This window comes from Hemitrygon akajei, chromosome 2 (genome assembly GCF_048418815.1).
Source record: "Hemitrygon akajei chromosome 2, sHemAka1.3, whole genome shotgun sequence".
Lineage (NCBI taxonomy): Eukaryota > Metazoa > Chordata > Chondrichthyes > Myliobatiformes > Dasyatidae > Hemitrygon > Hemitrygon akajei.
In genome coordinates, this window is record NC_133125.1 from 11066743 (window position 1) to 11090359 (window position 23617).

Sequence of the window (23617 nt, forward strand, 5' to 3'; positions counted from 1 at the left end):
CGCATGCCATGGACAATCATGGTCTTTCAGCACAATTGTTCTTGGCAAATTTTTCTACAGAAGTGGTTTGTTGTTGCCTTCTTCTCTGTAGTGTCGTTACAAGATGAGTGATCCCAGTCATTATTAATAGAGATTGTCTGCCTGCTGTAAGTGGTCACGTAACCAGGACCTAAGACCATAAGACATAGGAGCAGAATTAAGCAACTTGGCCCATCAAAAATGGCTAACCATATATGGTTATATGGTTATATAATTCTTTTTTCCCCCTCCTCAGTCCCACTCCCCATAACCTTTGATGCCATGACCAATCCAGAACCTATCAATCTCCGCCTTAAGTACACCCAACAACCAGGCCTCTACAGCTGCCTGTTGTAACGAATTCCACAAAATCACCACCCTCAGGGAAAAGAAATTCTCTGCATTTCTGTTTTAAATGGATGCCCCTCTATCTTGAGGCTGTGCCTTCTCGCCGTGAACTTCCCCACCATGAGAAACATCCTTTCCACATCTGCTCTGTCTAGGCCTTTCAACATGCAAAAGGTCTCCATGAGATCCCCCCTCATCCTTCTGATTTCCAGCAAGTACAGACCCAGAGACATCAAATGTTCCTCATCTGATAACCCTTTCATTCCTGGAATCATCCTAGTGAAGCTCCTCTGAACCCTCTCTAATGCCAGCACGTCTTTTCTTGTGACATGCACCAGCAGCTCATACCACTGCCCATCAGGTGCTCCCATGTGATCCTTACCCTGAGCAGGTGCTACACCTTGCCCAAGGTTGACCTGCAGGCTACCCAGAGGGAAGGAGTCCCTTATACCTCCTAGGGTAGAGATATATCTCAATCCACCACCCGTCAATCAATACCAATACTGAGTTGGTGTAAGTAAGTTGTGACCATGTTTTGTTGGCACGTTAAGCATGGCAATAAATTGCAGGCTGTGCCTCGGTGCAAACAATGTACTTCACTGTATGTTTCCATTTTTTGATGTATAGGTGACAAATAAAGTTAATCTTTATCTTGAATGATGTTCTGAGATAAGATATTTAACCATCAGTCATTGGAATGATGATGGTTACTAGCATTGGAGTATAAACTAGCTGCATAATTACTTCTGAGGAATAATTGTTTGAGTAATTCCAAACATCCAGGCGGATATTTTTGGATCAGCAGCCACTTATGTTGACTGTCCCAACTCCAGAACACTGTGGTTCAAGAATTTTGTGGGTCAGGAGAGAATGCGAAGTTCCCTGTTCCTTGCAGAGTAACCTCCTGTTGGAGTTGGGTTGGGGGCCGGCCATTCTTGTTGGTGCTGCCTCCAGTGTTCACTTGGTGGAGGACAGGCTGGATTGCCATCACCCGTGGCTGCAATTGCACGAAAATAGGAAATGCTGCAACTTGTTTTTGCAGAAATATAGCTCCAGGACAATGCCCTTGCACCACCTATCTACAGGCCATGACACTCCGGGACTTGGACTATATTATTGTTTTTTCTAACATTTTGTGGCAGCAGTGAGATGAGAGCATGTTCTGGGTGATGGGAGTACCTGGTGATGGATGCTGCTTTCCTGAGGGAATGCTTCCTGTAGACGTGCTCAATAGGGGAAGGGCTTTACCTATGATGGACCTATGATGCCCAATAATTTTTGTAGGATTTTCCTTTCAATGGCATTGGTGTTTCCATACCTGGCTGTAATGCAGCCAGTCAATGTACACTCCTCTACACATCTATAGAAGTCTCTCAAAGATTTAGATGTATTGCAGAATCTTTGCAAACTCCTAAGGAAGTAGAGGCATTGCTGTGCTTTCTTCATAATTGCACTTATGTGTTGGGCCAAGGACAGGTCCTCTGAAATAATAATAAGTTATTTAAAGTTGCTGACCCTCTCCACCTCCAATCCTCCAATGAGAACTGGCTCATGGACCACTGGCTTCCTCCTCATTAAGTCGATAATCAGCTCCTTGGTCTTGCTGACATTGAGTGAGAGGTTGTTGTCGTGGCAGCACTCAGCCAGAGTTTCATTTTCTCTCCTATATGCTGATTCATCGCCATCCTTGATTCAGCCTATGAATCAAATACAGATCTGATCATTACACCGTGCACTGAACTAGAAGAAGGTCAAGCGATATTAATGCAGAATAAAGTGTATCAGCTAGAGCGTCCACTGTAGGAAAAACGACAAGATGCAAGATCATTACGAGGTAGATTATGAGGTCACGAATCCAATTTATTGAACTTGGGAACAATTTAATAGTCTGTTAACAGTGGGGTAGAAGCTGTCCTTGACTGTGGTGGTCTGTGATTTCAGGGTTTTGTATCTTCTGCTTGATGGAAGAAGGTAGAAAAAACGATATCCAGGGTGGATGGGATCTAGGATTATGTTGACTGTTTCACTGAGGTAATAGAGGCATAGACAGACTCCGTGGAGAGGAGGGTGGTTTCCATGAAATGCTGAGCTGTGTCCATAACTCTTTGCAGTTTCTTGCAGTCACATTCAGAGCAGTTTCCATACCAAGCCCTTATACATCCAGATAGAATGAATTCTGCAGTGCATCAATAAAAATTTGTAGGGGTTGACGGGGACATACCAAATCTGTTTATTCTTCTGAGGACCCTCACCATCCAAGCGATACTCTCTTCTCCCTGCTGCCTTCAGGAAGAAGGTACAGGAGCCTCAGGACTCACACAACCAGGTTCAGAAGCTGTTATTATTCTTCAACCGTCAGGTTTTTGAATCAAAGGAAATAACTTCACTCAGAATAACTTCTCTCAACTGTACTTGCCCCATCATAGGAATAGGAATATTATAGGAAGGATGTGGAAGCTATGGAGAGGGTGCAGAGGAGATTTACCAGGATGTTGCCTGGTTTGGAGAACAAGTCATATGAAGCAAGGTTAGCAGAGCTGGGACTTTTCTCTTTGGAGCGTAGAAGAATGAGAGGGGACTTGATAGAGGTCTACAAGATTATGAAAGGCTTAGATAGGGTGGATAGTCAGTACCAGTTTCCCAGGGCACCAATAGCAAACACCAGAGGGCATATGTACAAAATTAAGGGAGAGAAGTTTAGGGGAGGCATCAGGGGTTAAGTTTTTTTACACAGAGGGTTGTGAGTGCCTGGAATGACTTGCCAGGGATGGTGATGGTGGCTAAAACATTAGGGGTACTTAAGATCCTCTTGGACAGGCACTTGGATGAAAGAAAAATGGAGGGTTATGGGGTAGTGTGGGTTTAGTACTTTTTTTTTAAGGATTATATGGGTCAGCACAACACGGAGGGCTGAAGGGCCTGTACTGTGCTGTAGTGTTCTATGGTTCTATGGTTTATCACTGAAATGTTCTCACAACCTATGGACTCATTTTCAAGGACTCTTCATCTCACGTTCTCAATATTTATTGCGTTTTTTTTCTTTTTGCAGAGTTTGTTGTTTGTCCGTCCTGTAGTGTGCAGTTTTTCATTGATTCTGTTGTGTTTCTTTGTATTACTGTGAATGCCCACAAGAAAATAAATCTCAAGATAGTATACAATGACATATAGTCTGTAGTTTGATGATAAGTTCGCTTTGAACTTTGAAACAAAGATGTATATCAAAGAATCAAGCAATCTGTGAAATGTGTGTAATGTTCAGTATTTTTTATTTCATATTTGTATTTTCAATTTATTTTTCAACTGACATGGTGAAGTGGAGCATTTATTTATTGACACCATCATATTTTCCATTCTTGTAGGACATGGTTGGTATAAAGCCATGTGTGGATCTGCATAGGACTGGCAGGGAATTTCACAGGACATGCATTAGGCTCTCAAATTACATTTGCTGAGACATTGCTTTCATTAACAAGAGAGGGAAATGCTGGAAAACAGAAAGAAGGTTAAAGTCACATCTATCCGGAAGCGTTTAAAGTTTGAGGCTTGTTCGCCAGATATGTTTTGCATAATTTAGCCACTTAACAGTATCATGGCTGCTGTGTTGCCATAGGAACGGTGAGACCATGCACTGCTGTGAATGCCTGTAAAAGATATCTATGCGGTTGTTCCGATTTTAGAAACATAGAAAATCTACAGCACAATACAGGCCCTTTGGCCCACAAAGTTATGCAGAACATGTCCCTACCTTAGGAATTACTAGAGCCGGGGGTACATTTCGTCCCGTACCTTAGAGATTATGTTTTAAACATTTTAATAGGCAATCTGTTTCATGCAAAGACAAAGCAAAGCTTTTGAATAAATACTTTGGGTCTTTAAATTGTTTATGGAGTACCTGAAATATTCTAAGTGTGTTCAGAATGGGAGCGTAAGAGCAAAGGTAAAGTAAAGCCTCCAACCTGATGACATGAACATAGCTTTCTTGAACTTGCAGTAATGCCCCCCCCACCCCACCTTCACCATTCCGCTTCCCTTTTTCCCTTTCTCACCTTATCTCCTTGCCTGCCCATCACATCCCTCTGGTGCTCTTCCCCTGCTTTTCTTTCTTCCATGGCCTTTTGTCTCTCCTATCAGACTTCCCTTTCTCCAGCCCTGAATCTCTCTCACCAATCAACTTCCCAGTCCTTTACTTCATCCCTCCCCCTCCAGGTTTCATCTATCACTTGGTAGTTCTCTCTCCCCTCCCTCCCACCTTCTAAGTCTACTCCTCAGCTCTTTTTTCCTCTCACCCTGCCGAAGCGTCTCAGCCCAAAATGTCGACTGTACTTTTTTCCATAGATGCTGCCTGGCCTGCTGAGTTCCTCCAGCATTTTGTATGTGTTGCTTGATTTTATGCAACGTCCACTTGTATTATGCAAAATAAAACAAATACGCTTAAAACATCTATCAACATGTTGATAAAATGCATTTATGTCCAAATTATTTTTCAGTGAAAAAGAACTTAATCCTCACGTTTCTAACAGTTGACACACAATCACTGCTTAGCAATTGAAACAGCCCACATTGAGATCCTTATACTCAATATCATTAATTCTAATTTAGTCAATTTACTAATGTAATTATCTATAACCTTGATCTGTCTATTAAAATAAATTCCTTAATTTTTCTGTTAATTATCACCATCTTAAATGAATAATCTTATTTGCTACCTTCTAAACATGATTTCTCCACTAATAACTTGCACAGCCAATGTCTCAGTGTTTATTCCTCATAAATGCAGAGACTTACTGAAGAGTCTTGGACGAAAGCATTGACTGCTTATTCCTTTGTACAGATTCTGCCTGACCTGCTGAGTTCCTCCAGCATTTTGTGTGTGTTTTGATTTATTTCCATATCTATGTAATGGGTTGGAAAGTGTAATAGATGGAGCTGCAAATGTAATTACAGAAGATGGATCACTATTATGCCACCCTCATACTAACTTTTTACATTATTTCAAGGATTACCCCTTAGTTAGGCACAGACAGAATCAGTATTTACTGACAAATACCCTTATTGGCTGTGTTAACAAGCATGTGAATGTACACAACCTGCCTGCACATCTACGAGGATGCACTGACCCTCCACCAAACGTCAAAGAACAGAAAAGGTGATACCTGGCAAGAAGAATCAACGCTGGCTAGGCGTTCCTTGTGATCTTGATGAGATCTCCGCATGTCCAATGTGGGGTCCTCCACATTGGGATTGGTCTCCGGAGAGTTGTTGCTGTCTGTGCTCTCAAAATCTTTTGTTTTTATTCCTTCCCTTATCAGATCATATATCTGATGTTTCAGTTTGGTTTGCTCAAGGTCATCTGACTGACCTGTGTCAGTTCTCATTGGATGTAACCCAGGGCTGCAAGCAGTGTTGTTTTATAGCCTTCTGTTTCAACTATGTGCCTGAGGTGACTTATTTTCTTCTATTTAACTCTGAATGGTTCAGACAACTCGAACTGAGTCACCCAGACACTGATCCTGATGAGATCACAGGTTCTTTCTTCATCGGTTTTGATGAAGGGCCTCGGCCCAAAATGTCAACAGTTTACTTTTTTCCACAGATGCTGCCTGGCCTTCTGAGATCCTCCAGCATTTTGTGTGTGTTGCTTGAATTTCCAGCATCCATATATTCTTGTGTTTGCATCTTTGAGCCTGCCATTTTACACAATAAACAACTTATCTGAGAGTGGTCTCAGGATTAGTAGCGGATCATTGCCAGGATCTCCGTGTGTCCATATTCAATTGCTCGGATTGTTATCCCAGACCAAGAACAAAATGGCGGATGCAAGGACAGTCTCACAAAAAGGCTGCCTCCATTCACGTTCACTGATTACCGTTCTTTCTGGCCAACATGTACAAATATTTTACCTTTTTACAAACGTTTCCCTCCTTACCAGACTAGAATCAGGAGTGTGTTGTAACAGTCTTTACCCCACAGGAGGTGAGAGCAAGACTGGGGAGCATAGATTTAGGATGAGATGAGAAATATTTAAAAGGCACCTGAGGAACAACTTATTGAAGTTCAACTTCAAGCTTGTTGTCACTCAACTGTACATATGTATACAGCTAAACGAAACAATGTTCCTCCAGACCAAGGAGCACAGTACAGTACATAAAACTCACACACATAACACAAAGTAATTATCACAAATAAATTAAAAAATACTAAGGTGCATATACGATACAAGTTAAAAGTAAACAGTATAATGCTGCTGGTGCTTCATACATCATGAGACCTGGCTAGTCTTGCGGCCTGGGGAAAGAAGCTGTTTTCCATCCTGACAATTTTTGTCAATGCTACAGTACCTCCTGCCTTACGGTAGGGGATCAAAGAGATTGCTGGACAGACAGGAGGGACCAGTGATATTAAGGGCCTGACCCAGAGGCGGATGAGTGTATGGAACGAGTGAATGAGGCAGATACAATGCTATCAATTAAGAAGCATTTGGATAATTTCATGGAGGGACATGGCTTAGAGGAATTTGGGCCAAACACAGGAAATGGGAGGGGAATGCACAGTCTTTTCCAATTAGTGCCAGCTATTAGATCAAGGTTCAATTCCCACTGCGGTCTGTAAGGAGTTTATCTGTTCTCCCCGTGACTGCGTGGGGATTTCCTCGCACATTTCAAAGAGAGTTAAGGTGAGGGTTTGTAAATTGTGGGCATGCTATGCTGACACCAGGTGCATGACAAGACTTACAAGATGCCCAGCGCAATCCTTGCTGATATGAGTTGATGCAAATGATGCATTTCACTGTAGGTTTTAGTATAATTGTGACAAATAAAGCTAATATTTAATTAGGAGCAGCTAGGTGGGCAGAAAGGTTGGCATGGACTAGATGGACTGAAGGGCCTGCATCTGAATGCTATGTAATATTCACTACTTCTGTGCAGGTTTCCCAGGGTTTAGCTGAGCTGGTTATGACTAGAAGACATCCTACTCACTCCTTGTGAGAAGAGAGAGAGAGAGAGAGAGAGAGAGAGAGAGAGAGAGAAAATGAACACGAACAGTTACAGGCCCTTCTGGCCCAATGAGCTCATGCTGCCCAATTCCACCCATGTGATCTTCTTTGAATTGTGGGAAGAAACTCACACAGTCATGGGGAGAATGTACAAATTCCTGAGAAACAACGGCAAGCATTGAACTGGGACCACTGTCACTGTGAGAGGGTTACACTACCATGTGGCCATTTAGAAATATCGTTCTCCTGTACTCCTCATCCTACTCACTCCTCAGCCTTAAGATGCCATTGGGTTTGGACCTAATGCCTTAAAAGCTAGAAAAAGAAACTGGGAGGTGATAGGTAGAAGAGGTAAAGGGGCAAAGAAGAAGAAATCTGATGAGAGAGGGCAATGGAACTAATCCACCCAGTTAGGTAATTCCACCAGTATAATGCTCACAAAAAACTTAAATCCTTTGTGTAATCAAACAGGTATTAGGTGAAAAACAGACAGGGTAGGTTAAATTGAAACAGGATTATTGTGTTTCCATTATGGATTACGAATGAGTATGAAAGGGTAGATCTGCTTAAAACAGTTATTACTCCTCAATCATCAGGCTCTCGAACCAGAGAGGATAACTTCACTCAACTTCACTCATTCCATTACTGAATGGTTCCTACTGAACTTTCAATGACTCTTCATCTCATGTTCTGGATATTTACTGTTTATTTATTTATTATTATGAATGTTGCTTCTTTTTTTACTTTTTCGTTTTCTGTTTGCAGTTTGTTTTTGTTTCCACATTGGTGTTTTTTTTGTCATTGGTTATGTGTGGTCCTTCTTTGATCCTTGTATTTATCGTGAATGTCCACAAAAAAAAATCTCAGGGTTGTGTATGGTGACATCTATATGTTTTGATAATAAATTTATTTTGAACTTTAAAACTCTGACTGAGCACAAGACCCACAAGGAAATGTTGCAGCTCTATAAACCCTGGTTTAGGTCACACAGAGTGTTCAGTTCTGGTCACCTCATTATAGGAAGGATGTGAAAGCTTTAGAGAGGGTCTAGAGGAGATTTACCAGGATGCTGCCTGGATTAGAGAGAGTGTTTTATGAGGATAGTCAAGTCAAGTCACTTTTATTGACATTTTGACCATAACTGCTGGTACAGTACATAGTAAAAATGAGACAACATTTTTCAGGACCATGGTGTTACATGACACAGTACAAAAACTAGACTGAACTACGTAAAAAAAAACAACACAGAGAAAGCTACACTAGACTACAGACCTACACAGGACTACATAAAGTGCACAAAAACAGTGCAGGCATTACAATAAATAATAAACTGGACAGTAGGGCAAGGTGTCAGTCCAGGCTCTGGGTATTGAGGTGTCTGATAGCTTGGGGGAAGAAACTGTTACATTGTCTGGTCATGAGAGCCCAAATGCTTCGGAGCCTTTTCCCAGACAACAGGAGGGACAAGAGATTGTATGAGGGGTGCGTGGGGTCCTTCATAATGCTGTTTCCTTTGTGGATGCAGCTTGTAGTGTAAATGTCCGTGATGGCGGGAAGCGAGACCCCGATGATCTTGTCAGCTGACCTCACCATCCACTACAGGCTCTTGCGATCCGTGATGGTGCAATTTCCAAACCAGGCAGTGATGCAGCTGCTCAGGATGCTCTCAATACAACCCTTGTAGAATGTGATGAGGATGGGAGGTGGGAGATGGACTTTCCTTAGCCTTCGCAGAAAGTAGAGACGCTGCTGAGCTTTCTTTGCTATGGAGCTGGTGTTAAGGGACCAGGTGAGATTCTTCGCCAGGTGAACACCAAGAAATTTGATGCTCTTAACGATCTCTACCGAGGAGTCGTCGATGTTCAGCGGGGAGTGGTCGCTCCGTGCCCTCCCGAAGTCAACAACTATATCTTTTGTTTTGTTCACATTAAGAGACAGGTTGTTGAGTGAGCTAGGACTTTTCTCTTTGGTGTGAAAAAGGAATAAAGGTGACTTGATATTGGCATACACTATGGTAAGAGGCATAGATAGAGAGGACAGCCAATTCCTTTTCCCTGGGTGGAAATGGATAATATGAGGGGGCATAATTTTAAGGTGATTGGCAGAAAGTACGAGAGGGATGTCAGAGGTAGTTTTTTTTTATACACTGGGTATGTGGAATGTACTGGCTAGGGTGGTGGTAGAGACAGATACGTTAAGGACATTTAAGAGACTCATAGATAGGCATGTGGAAGACAGGAAAATGAAGGGCTGTGTGGGAGATAAGGGTTAGATTGATCTTGGAGTAGGTTATAAGGGTGGCATAACATTATGGGCCAAAGGGCCTGAACTGTAGTGTAGTATTTTAGGTTCTATGACTTTACAAATATGAAATGAACTTCAATAATGAAAATCTGAAAAAATGCAAAAAATGCAAAAAAATGAAAATGCAAAAAAGGTTGAGTAGAGAAGGAACTAAAAATTATCAAAATCTGAAAGCAAATAGATTCTGAATAATGAACCAGAACAAATATATTATCTTGAGGCAGATAAACATTACTAGATCATGACACAAGCGGTATAGCTTTATAGTCAGAATGTATGAAAAAACAACAAATATAGAGGCTGTTTCAAATTGCAAAGCATCAGTGAACAGATTAAGTGAAATGAATCGACACAGAGTAATATGTATCTTAAAATCAACTATCAAAAACTGAACATTAATTGGGAAGCCTCCCAAAGATGCCGCTAAGTACAAACAGAAACTTGACTCACTTTCAATTCATGTTCTCAGCATTAGTGATTTTCATTTTTTTTTTCATTTGCACCATTTTTGTTTCTTTTGCACATTGGTTGTTTATCTGTCTTGGTTTATGTATATTGTGGGTTTTCATAAATCCTATTGTACCACTTTATTTTCCTGTAAGTGCTTACAAGAAAGTGAATCTCAAGGTGAGATATGGTAAATTATACATACTTTGATGAAAAATTTACTTTGACTTGCACTCAACTTTAAGGACTGGAATATTATAGAAAACTAATGCTGTATCTCAAACTTGATGATTCGGCTGCATTAACTATAGTTTACATTCAAGTTCAAGTTTATTGTCTTCTGACTGTATACCCAAACACACACAGACATATATACAACCAAATCAGACAATGTTCCTCCGGACCACAGTGCACCAACAAAACATATCACACAGCACATAAAGCTAAATATTACCGCAAATAGTTAGTAAGATACAATTCAAAGTGTATGTAGTGCGCAGCACAGGTAAACAGCAAACAGTACAGTTAACGGCTCGCTGTCCCAGTGATGAGGTGTCAAGGTATTCATCAATAACACAGTCTGAGGGAGAAAGCTGTTACCCAGTCCAGCAGTCCTAGTCCAGATGCTCCTGTACCTCCTTCCTGATGGCAATGGGTCCAAGAGATTGTGGGATGAGGGGGAATGAATCCTCATCAGTGCTTCGGGCCCTTCGCATGCAATACTCCTGGTAAATGCCACAAATGAGGAGGGAGGGAGAACACGGTGATCCTCTCGGTGGTTTTTACTATCCTCTGTAGGGTCTTGCATCTTCCATACCACACCACGATGCAGCCCAACAGAACACACTGGATAATGTGCCTGTAGAAAGTTATTGGAGTGGGGGCGCAGAGCCCTGTGTGCCTCAATCTCCTCAGAATGTTAATGGGTTTCATTTCAGAGATAGGGAACACTCTTCTCCCATTACATAGAATGTATTTGATAATACAGAATATTGATTGGTTTCTGGGCAGTTACTTCTTGCCTAAGTGTGGTGCAGTTACAGATTGTCCTGGTTGAGCACACGAAATGATAGATTAGGACAATGTTAAACAGAAGAGATTCTGCAGATGCTGGAAATACAGAGAAACACACACAAAATGCTGCAAAACTCATCTATGGAGGGGAAAGAACAGTCAATATTTCAAGCCGAGACCTTCCCCTCATCAGGACTGGAAAGCAAGGGGGCAGAAACTGGAATAAGAAGGTAGTGGAGAGGGAGAAATACACGTTGGCAGATGATATCTGAGACCAAGTGAGGGGTGTGGGGGATGGGAGGTGCTGTAAGAAGTTGCGAGGTGGTAGGTGGAAAAGGTAAGAGGCTCAGTGAAGAAGTAAGACAGGTGGAAAATATCAATGAGTTCATACTTAGAAAAAAGTTTATTGATGAACTCAGTGTTGTATATGCCTATTTCTAACGAGAGATTTCCCTACTTTTATTTCGCCCACAGAGTGCTCAGGTCCACTGGGGATGGAGGGAGGGATAATATCGAATCAGCAGATTTCAGCATCCTCGACACATCGTGCCCTGTTTGGCTTACAGAAGTGGTACCCATACTATGCCAGACTGAATAAAAAGGGACTTGTAAATGCCTGGACAGCGGCAGAAAATGACAGATGGCCATGGATTCAGGTAACAGATGGGTTTACAAAGAAACAGAGACAAAAACAGAATTCACAATTTTTTTCCTGATAGCTGATGATGGCAAAATGTGAAACAGAAATAATAATATGTATAATGTATTTTTAAGGGAGCATAAAATTAGAAGCTAGTCGTTGAACTTATAAATCGATATATGCAAATCTGTGTCCTTTTTGTTTTGTAAAGTTTGGAAGATGGAAACAGCTGGAAATACTCAGGAGGTGAAATCATTTCTGAGATGTATTGGGAAGAGTCCCACTACTCTCTACACAAGAGAACATGCAGATACTGGAAATCCAGAGCAACACACTCAAAATGCTGGAGGAACTCAACAGGTCAGGCAGTTCCCGAGGAAGGGTCTTGTCCCATAGATGGTACCTGACATACTGAGTTCTTCCAAAATTTTGTGTGTGTAACTTAAATACCGTCTAGCAGCTTCTTACATTCTTGTGCATTCAATTGCTGTACCAGATCATGATGCAACCAGCCAGAGAAGTAGAGTTGTAAATTCAGGCTGATGGCCTATCCTCAAATCACTTACCCTTTTTAACGCCTACACGGAATGAATCCATTGTACGATATTCAAGTAAAGATCAAGACAAGTCAAGTCAAGTTCATTGTCAGGTCCACAAGTACATGCATGCCCAGGTGAAATGGAAAACTTACTTGTCACAACACTGCAGGCATGCAGCATCAGAGATGCAACATTCACAGAACTAATTATCAGTATACAAGAAAAAACACAATTAGAACAAAAAGGTGTCCATTATAATGCAAACTGATCAACATGGTCTTACCTCTTCTCACCAGCCTGTCTCCTCCCCCTATTTTAAGTTCATCTGCCATTTCTTTGTCCCCCATTACTATCTTTCCAGCATTATTTTCCAGTGGTCCAATATAAACTCTCACCTCCCTTTTTATATAACTGAGAAAACTTTCAGTATACTGCTTTACATTATCAGCTAGTTTGCCCTCATATTTTATCATTTACCATCTTGTAGCTTTTTAGTTGCTTTTTTCCTTGTCCTCTATGCTGTCCTTAACTTCCCTTGTCAACCACGATTGCCTAACCCTGCCATTTGAGAACTACTTCTTCTGTGGGGCAGTTTATCATGAGCCTTGTGAACTTTTCTCAGAAACTTCAGCCACCTCTGCTCTGCTGTCATCCCAGCCAGTATCCTCCTCCAATCCAACTGGGCAAGCTCCTCTCTCATGCCTCTGTAATTCCCTTTATTCCATTGTGATACTGAAACATGTGACTTAAGCTTTTTTTTCCTCAAACAGCAGTACGAATTCAATCATATTCTGATCACTGTCTCCTAAGGGTTACTTTACGTTAAACTGACTAAAAATCTGGGTTATTACACAATATCCAATCTAAAATAGCCTTTCCCGAGTAGGCTCAAGCACAAGCTGCTCTAAAAAGCTATCTCATAGGCATTCAACAAATTCCCTCTCTTGCAATCCAACACCAATGTGATTTTCCCAATCTCCTTGCATATTGAATTCTCCAAATACCATTGTGCCATTACCCTTATTACATGCTCTTTCCAACTCCCTTTGCAATCTCAACCCCACATCTTGGCTACTTTTTGGAGGCCTATATACGATTCCCATAATTTTTTTTTACCCTTGCACCCACAAAGATTCAGCATTCTCTGACCACTATGTCACTTCTTTCTAAAGATGTAATTCCACCTCTTAACGACAGAGCCACACAACTGCCTATGCCTTCCTGCCTGTCCTTTCGATACCGTGTATCCTTTAATGTTAAGCTCCCAACTATGATCTTCTTTCAGCCACAATGCAGTGATGCCCACATCAAACCGACCAATCTCTAATTGTGCCACAAGTTCATCCACCTTATTCCAAATGTTATGTGCATTTAAGTACAGCACCTTCAGTCCTACATTCATCGCCCTTATGAATTTTGCCTCTGTGGTACAACTTAACTCTTTGCTCTGCCTGCAGTTGTACCCGATCACTGGCTTATCCTTCCTTACATTTATATTACATATTACATCATCTACTTGTAAACCTGCTGGCTCATCTTCAGATCTGTCATAATGGGTCCCAACCCCCTGCCATATTAGATTAAACCACTCCTAACAACTCTAGTAAACCTACCCGCAATGATATTGGTCCTCTTCGGATTCAAGTGCAACGCATCCCTTTTGTACACGTCACACTTGCCCCAGAAGAGCTCCCAATGATCCAGAAATCTGAATATCCTCCTTCCTGTCTCCCCACCTTTTTTTTCTGGTGTCTTTCACCTTCCTTTTCCGTCCTGAAGCAGGATCTTGACCCAAAACATTGACTGTTTATTAATTTCCATAGATGCTGCCTGACCTGCTGAGTTCCTGCAGCATGTTGTGTGCATTGCTCTGGATTTTTAGCATCAACAGAGTGTCTGCTGTTTATAACATTGTCTTAGTGGTGTGAAGTTACTATAACTCGAGAAAGTTCTTGGACAACTGGAAGTTCTGAAGGTTCATAAGTTACCTGGACCAGACGGTGTACACCCCATAGGCTGAAGAGATTGTGGAGGCTTTAGTAATGATATGTCAAGAATCACTAGATTCTGGATTGGGTCAGGAAGACTGGAAAATTGGATGTCACTCCACTCTTCAAGAAGGAAGAGAAAGAAAAATCATTTGAAAACTCAATAAAAAAAATTTAAGAGAGAAGAAGGAAGAGAAAGGAATCTATAGGCCAGGATGAAATGGCAGAGCAGAATCAATGAGCCAAATGGCTTAATTCTGCTCCTATATCTTATGGTCTTATACTGAATAATGATTAGAGTTGTGCAGGTTGGTTCAAGAACTGAATGGTAAATTTCCTCTTTGTTTCACATGCATTGCGATGCAGTAAGAAAACCGAGTGCATGTCATTCATTTGATTACAATGTGTATTGAGGTAGTATAAGGTAAAACAATGAACAGAGTGTGAACATAGAGCGTGGAACAGTACAGCACAGGAACAGGCCCTTCGGCCCACGATGTTGTCTTGAACCCAATAAATAATACTCAAATAGCCAACTAAACTAATCCCTTCTGCCTACAAAATGTCCGTAACCTTCCACTTCCCTCACGTTCATGTGCCTACCTAAACATCACTAATGTACCAGCCTCTGCCAGCACCCCAGACGTCTCATTTCAGGCACCCAACGCTCTCTGTGTAAAATAAACCTGTTCTTCACATCGTTTTTGAACTTATCCCCTCTCACCTTAATTGCATGCCCTCTGACATTAGACATTTCAACCCTGGGAAACAGATCCTGTACTCTCTACCAATGCCTCTCATAATCTTATAAATCTCTATCAGATCTCCCCTCAGCCTCTGCTGCACCAGCGAAAAATCCAAATTTTGCAACCTCTCATTGTTGTACATGTCCTCTCACCTGACAGGGAATATATTTTATTTAATTGCAGAACCTGTAGTTTTGGTTGTAATTTTCCCCATTTTCCTTTAGCTTTGCTGACAATCCTCTGGAGTAAATGCACTGAATACCTTGTTACTATGCACAACTTGTCCTTCTCTGAATGAGAATCTCAGTGAGGTCATGTTTAATTGTTCACCTTATGCCCAATCCTCCTCACCTTGTGGCCAGCCCTCGAAGCTGCTCTGAATGCTGTCTAGTTGAAAGAACTCCAGTGGGTTTCTCCACTCTCCAGAGAACGCCATGCCCTGTTAAGGGCTAGTGCCACGCCAGCTGTACGAGGATGAGTGAAGATTCAAACATTTGCCTTTTCCACTTTTTGCTTCTGTGCAACACAGTTACCCCAAGCAACCACGGGAAATTCAGAAGGTGTGATATTTTCTTTATGCTGATGAATTATCTTCGAAACAATTATCCTCGTACTTATAGTACTTACAGCGGAGGTTGGTAGGTTCTCGGCTCTCTCAACAGCACACCTGTAGAAGTTCACTCAAGTGTTTGGTGATACGCTGAACCTTCTTAACCTCCTAGGAAAATAGAAACACTGACAGTTTCTATTTCTATTCTATAGCCCTAGTAGAGCTAGGGCTTTACTCTTTAGAGAGGAGGAGGATGAGAGGAGACATGATAGAGGTACACAAGATATTGAGAGGAATAAATAGAGTAGACAGCCAGTGCCTCTTCACCAGGGCACCACTACTCAGTACAAGAGAACATAGATTTAAGGTAAAGGGGATATTAGAAGGAGGTTTTTCACTCAGAGAGTGGTTGGTGCGTGGAATGCACTGCCTGAGTCAGTGGTGGAGGCAGAAACACTAGTGGAATTTAAGAGACTATTAGACAAGTATAAGGAGGAATTTAAGGTGGGGGGGGGATATATGGGAGGCAGGGTTTAAGGGTCGGCACAACATTGTGGGTCGAAGGGCCTGTAATGCGCTGTACTATTCTATGTTCTATGTTCACATTCCTTAAGGCTGCTTCAATGTGTTGGGTTCTTGACCAGTAGGACTGTCCAGAGGTTATCTTAATTTTTTTATTTAGTAATACAGTGTGGAATAGGTCCTTCTAGTGTTCACAGATCTGACTGACCCCTGTATGTCCACCTCTCTGTGTCCTCTGCTCTAAGGAATAAAGTCCTAGCCTATCCAACCTCCCCCATCACTCAGGTCCAGGCAGCATCCTGGTAAATCATTTCTGCACTGCAGTCTAATAATGTCTTTCCCAGAGCAGGACAACCAAAATGGAACACAATATTCCAAGTGTGACCACACCACGTTCAGTACAACTGCACGGAAATGTATCTCTACCATGGCCTTCCTATTTCTTCATTGATATGTTCATCAGGACACCAATTACATGCTGTATTGGCTTCCCTTTCTACTTTGACCATAAAACCATAAGACATAGGAGCAGAATTAGGCTATTCGGCCCATCATGCACACTCTGCCATTCAATCATGGCTGATTTACTGTCCCTCTCAATCCATTTCTCCTGTCATTCCCCCCCCCCCAATACCCTTTGATGTCCCTACTAATTAAGGACCTATCAACCTCCTCTCTAAATATACCCAATGACGGTCCCCACAGCTTTCTGTGGCAATGAATTCTACAAGATTCACCAACCTCTGGCTAAAGATATTCCTCCTTATCTCTGTTCTAAAGAGAAGGTGTTCCATTCTGAGGCTATGCCTTCTGAAGTTATAGTCTCCCACTAGTGGAAATATCCCCTCCACATGCACACGATCTAGGCCAGTGGTCCCCAACCACATGTCCACGGCCCGGTGGTTGGAGACCACTGATCTACACCTTTCAATATTCTATAGGTTTCAGGTTCCCCCTCATTCTAATGAACTCCAGCAAGCACAGGCCCAGAGTCATGAAACACTCCTGATATGTTAACCCTTTCATTCCTGGGATAATTCTTGTGAACCTACTCTGGACTCTCTCCAATGCCAGCACATCCTTTTTTTAAATAAGGGCCCAAAACTGCTCACGGTACTCCATATGCAGTCTGACCAATGCCCATTAATGCCTCAGCATTACTTCCGCTGGCATTATTAGCTCCAAATTTCTTGTGTCCTGTACTGCAGTCAGTGAGGAAGGGAATGCTACAGCAGAGCTGCCTGTGCAATATCAGGGGACATTCTGAGAGGCTTATCGTGGGTCAACAAACTGGGAAATGATAGAGTGGGGCATTTGAGCCCTCCTTTAGGGAGTCTCAAACTTTCTCAGTTTCTAAGATGGGGTTTGAGGGCAATGATTTGGGACATTGTAATTCAAGGAGTGTGAGTGGAATTTAGAGGGCAGGCAGGGTGAAATATTCTTGGCACTGTAGGGGAGTTAAGCCAAGGTTGAATCAGATTCAGATGCAGATTCATTTATTTATCACATGTACATTGAAACATACAGTGAAAGGCATCATTTACATTAAAAAACAAGACAATGTAAGTATCAAGTTCAAGTTTAATTATCATTCCACCATTCATGAATATGGCCAAATGAAACAGCATTCCTTCAGGATCAAGTTGCAAAACACATTACTTACAGCACACTACACATAGCACAACTAACACATTTGGTTACAATTTCAGAAAATCACACAGACACAAAGAAAATAACATTTCCCAAGTCCTTGAGTGGTTTGACAGTCCATTGGTGGTTAGTTGTCTTGCTGCAGCTTTTTCTTCCACTGAGCGAACACTGGAGGGCAGCACTGAGCGATCACTGAAGAGTAGCATTGAGCAGACTCTGGAGGGCAGCACTGATGGCAGGGTCCAACCCCCAACCTAATACCGATTCCAGCGCACACTACAGGCCTCTGCTTTCTGCCATGCTACCTCCAGCTTCTCCACCCTGGGCAGCTGCAGCAGATGACCTTGCGGCAAGGACTTAGTCTTCGCCACAACCAAGACAGTGCAGCTTTCCCACCGTTCATCTGGCCAATGAACCAGTGAACCTGACTCAGTTATCTTCATTGCCAATCTCCGGCGTGGTCTTGCAACCATGATAAAGATGTCCAAGACAATCACTCATATCATGCATTGTCTTGGCAAAATGGTATGCAACAAGTCCAGACAACAACTGTATGCAACAAGTCCAGATCCTTGGCTATCAAGCAACTCTCTGATGGGATTGACCTGCAGTACTTAGTATCCAAGAGTGGCTTGCATTCATAAACAGAATGTACAGGACTAACAAATACACCTTTGATTGGACCTGAAGTGGCCACCTTACCAGAAGTATGTACTGGGAACAGCCCACAAGTGTCTGTGCACATTTTGGACTTAAACATATTATGTCCACAATGTTCAGCCCAAGAACACAAAAACACAACTACAAAATACATTTCTTTCCCACCCACACACACACACACACACACACACAAACAGGTCTCTAACACCATGACATGACACCTCCGGGCCTCAAAGCTCCAGTCCTTGTCCCTGGACTCTCACACTCGCAGACTCCAGGCATCCAACCACAGAGTGAAGTTTCCTAATCATTTGCATCCTTCCAGCTCCTGTCATTGAAGTTGGATGCAAAGAATAGGAGGAATACGTCCAGCCTGATGCTGCTAAGACCAGGTCAACGTAACGGTTTTCAGCAGTGATCACTCCCAGGGGTAAGCAGTCCAGTTCCCCCAAAATTACTTAGATGTGAGTCAGCAGTTTAAGCGATTTGGCACAGACTAGATGGGCCAAAGGGCCTGTTTCTGTGCTGTACTTTTGTATGACTCAACGGCATTCACATGTCACACCACCCATCTATGAAGCAGAAATTGATCCAGATGTAGTCGTTATCATATTTCACTCCAAATACTAGATAGATTATAGATAGGGTAAATGCAAGCAGGCTTTTTCCGCCGAGGTTGGGTGGGACTACAACTAGAGTTCATGGGTTAAGGGGAAACTAAGGGGGTACATCTTCACTCGGAGGATGGAGAAATTGTGGAATGAGCTGCCGGTGCAATAGTGCATGAAAGCTCGATTTTAATATTTAAGAGAAGTTTGGATAGGTACATTGTTAGTAGGGCTGTGGTCCCTGCGCCATTCAATGGGACTAGGCAGTTTAAGTGGAACTGATAGGCCAATGGGCCTGTTTCTGTACAACACTTTCCTATGACTTGATGACTATTACAAACAATTGTCCTTCACGAGAAATAAAATTGAAAGGGAGAAGAAGGAACTGAAAATAGGCTTCCTAATTGATAGTGGATCTGAATGATGTTCAAATGAGCAAAAGAATGTATTGGCTCCTTACAAAAGTAGGTTTCAATAGGTACATTTAATGTTTGAGAAATGTGTACAATATACATCCTGAAATTCTTTCCCTTCGCAAACATCCACAAAAACAGAGTGCCCCAAAGAATGAATGACAGTTAAACGTTAAAACCCCAAAGCCCCCCCCCCCAGCTCCCCCAATGCACAAGCCACAGCAAGGCATCATGCACCCCCCAACAGCAAAAAAGAATCAGTCCCCTCACCGAGCACTCAAGCGTGCAGCAAAGCATCAATAAAGACACAGACTTGCAGTACCCCAAAGACTACTCGTTCACCCGGTAATTCAACATACCACAGGCTCTCTCTCTCCCTAACAAGGAAAATTAGTTGCAGCTTATTAAAAGAAACATGTTTGTCAAGTAAATACATTGGGATATATATACAAGAAGTGGCCACTTTATTGGGTACCCCCTGTACCAATAAAGTGGTCACGGAGTATATGTTCATGGTCTTCTGTTGCTGTAGTCCATCCACTTCGAGGTTTGACATGTGTGTTCAGAGATGCTCTTCTGCACAACACTGCTGGAAGGTGTGGTAATTTGAGTTACTGACAGCTTGAACCAGCCTGGCCATTCTCCTCTGACCGCTCTCATTAACAATACATTTTTGCTCACAGAACTGCCATTCAGTGTATGATTTCTTTTTTGTTTTTTGTACTATTCTCCGTGAAGTCTGGAGACTGAAAATCTCAGGAAACCAGCAGCTTCTGAGATACTCAAATAATCCCTTATGGCACCAACAATTATTCCACTGTTAAAGTTACTTAGATCACATTTCTTCTCCATTCTGATGTTTGGTCTGAACAAGAGATGAATCTCATGACCAAGTCTGTATGCTTGCATGTACTGAGTTGCTGGCACATGATTGGCTGATTAGTTATTTCCATTAACAAGCAGGTGTACTGGTGTACCTAATAAAGTGGCCACTGGGCATATATTAGTGCTTATTACATTTAATAATCGTGAAGCAAATTATTTTGGAAACATGAATGTCACAGTACTAAGTTCTCAAACTGTCCAGTTTGGAGTTGGCTGTTTGAAGACTTGGCAGCTGTCTGTGTAACAGAGATTGTTTATTAAGCAATTACATTATGGAGAAAAATGTGTTTGATGACAGCTGGGACAAGATGATTGTAGCAGACTCCCTGGTGATGCATTATGGTATGCTGATTTTGACATGAGATTGTGTTCCAGTAACAATGAGCTTAGGGGCAGTAATTCAGGTTCACTGCTTCAAACTGATGTTGCATTTCATGTATGTGCCAACACTGTTTAAATATTTCTAAGCAATAAGGTGCATGTAATTCTGTTTGCCCTATTCAGCACAACATTCCTTCCTCTCCCAGGGCTGCCATTCTTCCTCGGAAAGAAATTTATTTAAAAGCTTGATGTCTATCTGGAAATGTTTTGACTCTATGACTCCATATGGGCTTTTAATGTGTTCAAATGCACAGTATTTATGGACAAGAACAATAAGAAATGGACAGAGGCAAGGAGAACAAAAGAGAAGCAATTCAAAGGAGAGGGGAATTAGTAGAGACAATTTTTTCAGAAATCCATCAGAACCGGACAGATAAGAAAATCCCTGGGGTCTTATTGACCAACATTCTCATTCAGAGGAAGTTACAAAGCTGTTGCTTGTTGAACTCAAAGGTATGGGGAAACTGTACTGAGATTGCAATCCATTTTCCATTATTGAAGTGTCAGTACAATCTCAAACCCATATATAACTTGCGAGTGCCCAATGGGTTTTTTTGAAGTGTTGTTCTTAAGGTGTGAGTAACACTGGCTGTGAAGCATTTGTTCAAATATCGATGAAGAAATCTGTACGAGGACTGGGTGAGCAAATTCTGAATCTGGCTTTTTGGCATTTTCATAAATCATAAAATCTGGTGTATTGCAGTAGCACTACAATGTAGGCATAACATCGTCATCATTATGTGGCATGTTCTATGATGTAGACAATCATGGTCTTATCCATGACCATGATTGTTCTTGGCAAATTTTCCTGCAGAACTGGCTTGTTATTGCCTTCTTCTGAGCAGTGTCTTTACAAGACTGCTGACCCCAGCCATTATCAGTACTCTTCAGAGATGGTCTGCTGTCACAACCGGGACATGGGATATCTTCCGGTTGCTCATACAACCGTCCACCACCTGTTCCCATGACTTCACATGACCCTGATTGGGAGGGGGTTGGAGGCTAATTCCACGGGTGACCTGAAGGCTAGCGGAGGAAAGGAGGACCTTACTGCTTCTTTGGTGGTGACGTATCTCCACCCCACCCTGCCGGCAAAACAAATCACATGAAAAAATAAGTCAATTGTAGTGTAAAGGAGGTCAGGTTCATGAGTTAATGGACCGTTCAGAAATTTGATGGCAGAGGGGAACAAAATATTCCTAAAATGGTGTGTGTGTTTGTCTTCAGGTTCCTGTACCTCTTCCCCGATGGTAGTACGGGTCCACAATCCCCTATCCAAAATCCCCCCACCGCGGATACCAAAAAACATGTACAGTCAAGTCCCTTATTTAACCTCAGTGCGGGTGGACTTGAGGACCCAGTGGAGCTCCAGACCTACACACATCCTCCCGTACACTTCAACTCATCTCTAGATTACTTATAATACCAAATACAATATAAATGCTATGTAAACAGTTGTTATACTGTATTGTTTAGGGAATAATGACAAGAAAAATATTTTATTTCCAACAAAAACATTCAATAAAACCTTAAAATATACAGTTTCAAACGAACCGAATCAAACACATGGTAAATAACTTATTGGAACAAATGTAACTTGTCTTTCTGTTTCTTTAAATCATATACAGTGGTAGTTCTGACACCATATTCTTCAGTAAGACGCCACACAGACACACCACGATCAAGCTTCTGCAATAACTCCACTTTCTGCGTTATTGATAATGATAGATGCTTCCTTCTCTTTTTCTCATTGTTACCCCAGGGGTATCTGCAGCTCTTTTTGACATTTTCACAATGAAATTAAACACAAATTCAACAGTGAACGCAAAATATCGGCAAACAGCAAATGCACGTGTAACCAGTACCAGCGGTGAGCCACAACTAACGTCTGGCGACCTCTGCTAGTGCTGCCACGTCACACCTGAGTGACGTCAGCTGTTGGAGAGAAAAACTTCGGTTTTCGGAGCTTTTTGGATTTCAGAGTTTTGGATGAGGGATTGTGGACCTGTAATTACAAAAGGGCATGTCTTCGGTGGTGCGGGTCCTTAATGATGGATGCCACCTTCTTGAGGCGTGGCCTTTTGATGATGACCTCGTTAGTGGGAAGCATTGTCACAGTGAGAGAGCTGCCTAAGTGTATGTCTCTCTGAAGCCTCTTAAGGTCCTCCACATCGGACAGAGATGAAACCAGTCAGGATGCTCTTCACAGTACATCTTTGGAAATTTGCAAGAGTCTTTGGTTACTTGGCAAACCTTCATAGGTGCAGTTGCTGCTGTGCATTTATCATGACTGCACCAGTATGGTGGGCAGAGGGTAGATCCTCTGTTGATACCCTGGAATTGCCAGTTCTCCCACCACATGTACAACTGTGATGTCTACACAAACACCAAGTTCTTTGTGTACATGGTCCAAACAATGTTTCATTATGACTGGGAAACCTGTGTTTTGCAGCAGAATCATTGACAGACATTGGAATCCGTTCGATTGTGCTGCCTGTGAGGAATCCTCTGAATCAAATGGGAAGGTCAACTGGAGCAATCCGTCCACAGCCCATTCCAAAGTTCACACATTTCTGCTCTTACGCCATCTTCCCGCCACCCTACCGGGGATAGGGTTCCTTTTGCCCTCAACTACCACCCCACCAGCCTCCACGTCTAGTATATATTTCTCTGAAACAACCGTTGCCTCCAATGGGATCCGACCACCAAGCACATCTTTCCCTCCCCCCCCCCCTTTCTGCTTTACGCAGGGATTGCCCCCTACGGGACTCCCTTGTCCATTCATCCCTCCGCACTGATCTCCTTCCTGGCACTTATCCTTGAAAGCGGAATAAGTGCTACACCTGCCCTTACACTTCCTCCCTCACTACCATCTAGGGCCCTAAACAGTCCTGCCAGGTGAGGTGACAC

General features: G+C 42.3%; 1 protein-coding gene across 2 annotated transcripts in view; it reads left to right on the plus strand.

The window, feature by feature from the left end:
• The window catches only part of LOC140739061 (EGF-like repeat and discoidin I-like domain-containing protein 3), a 292599-nt gene that overhangs the window by 134364 nt on the left and 134618 nt on the right, over positions 1-23617 (plus strand). For both annotated transcript variants that reach the window (XM_073067021.1, XM_073067017.1), the window contains one exon: positions 11600-11781. In XM_073067021.1, coding sequence (XP_072923122.1) covers positions 11600-11781 — 182 coding nt within the window. The remainder of the gene's footprint in view (positions 1-11599; positions 11782-23617) is intronic.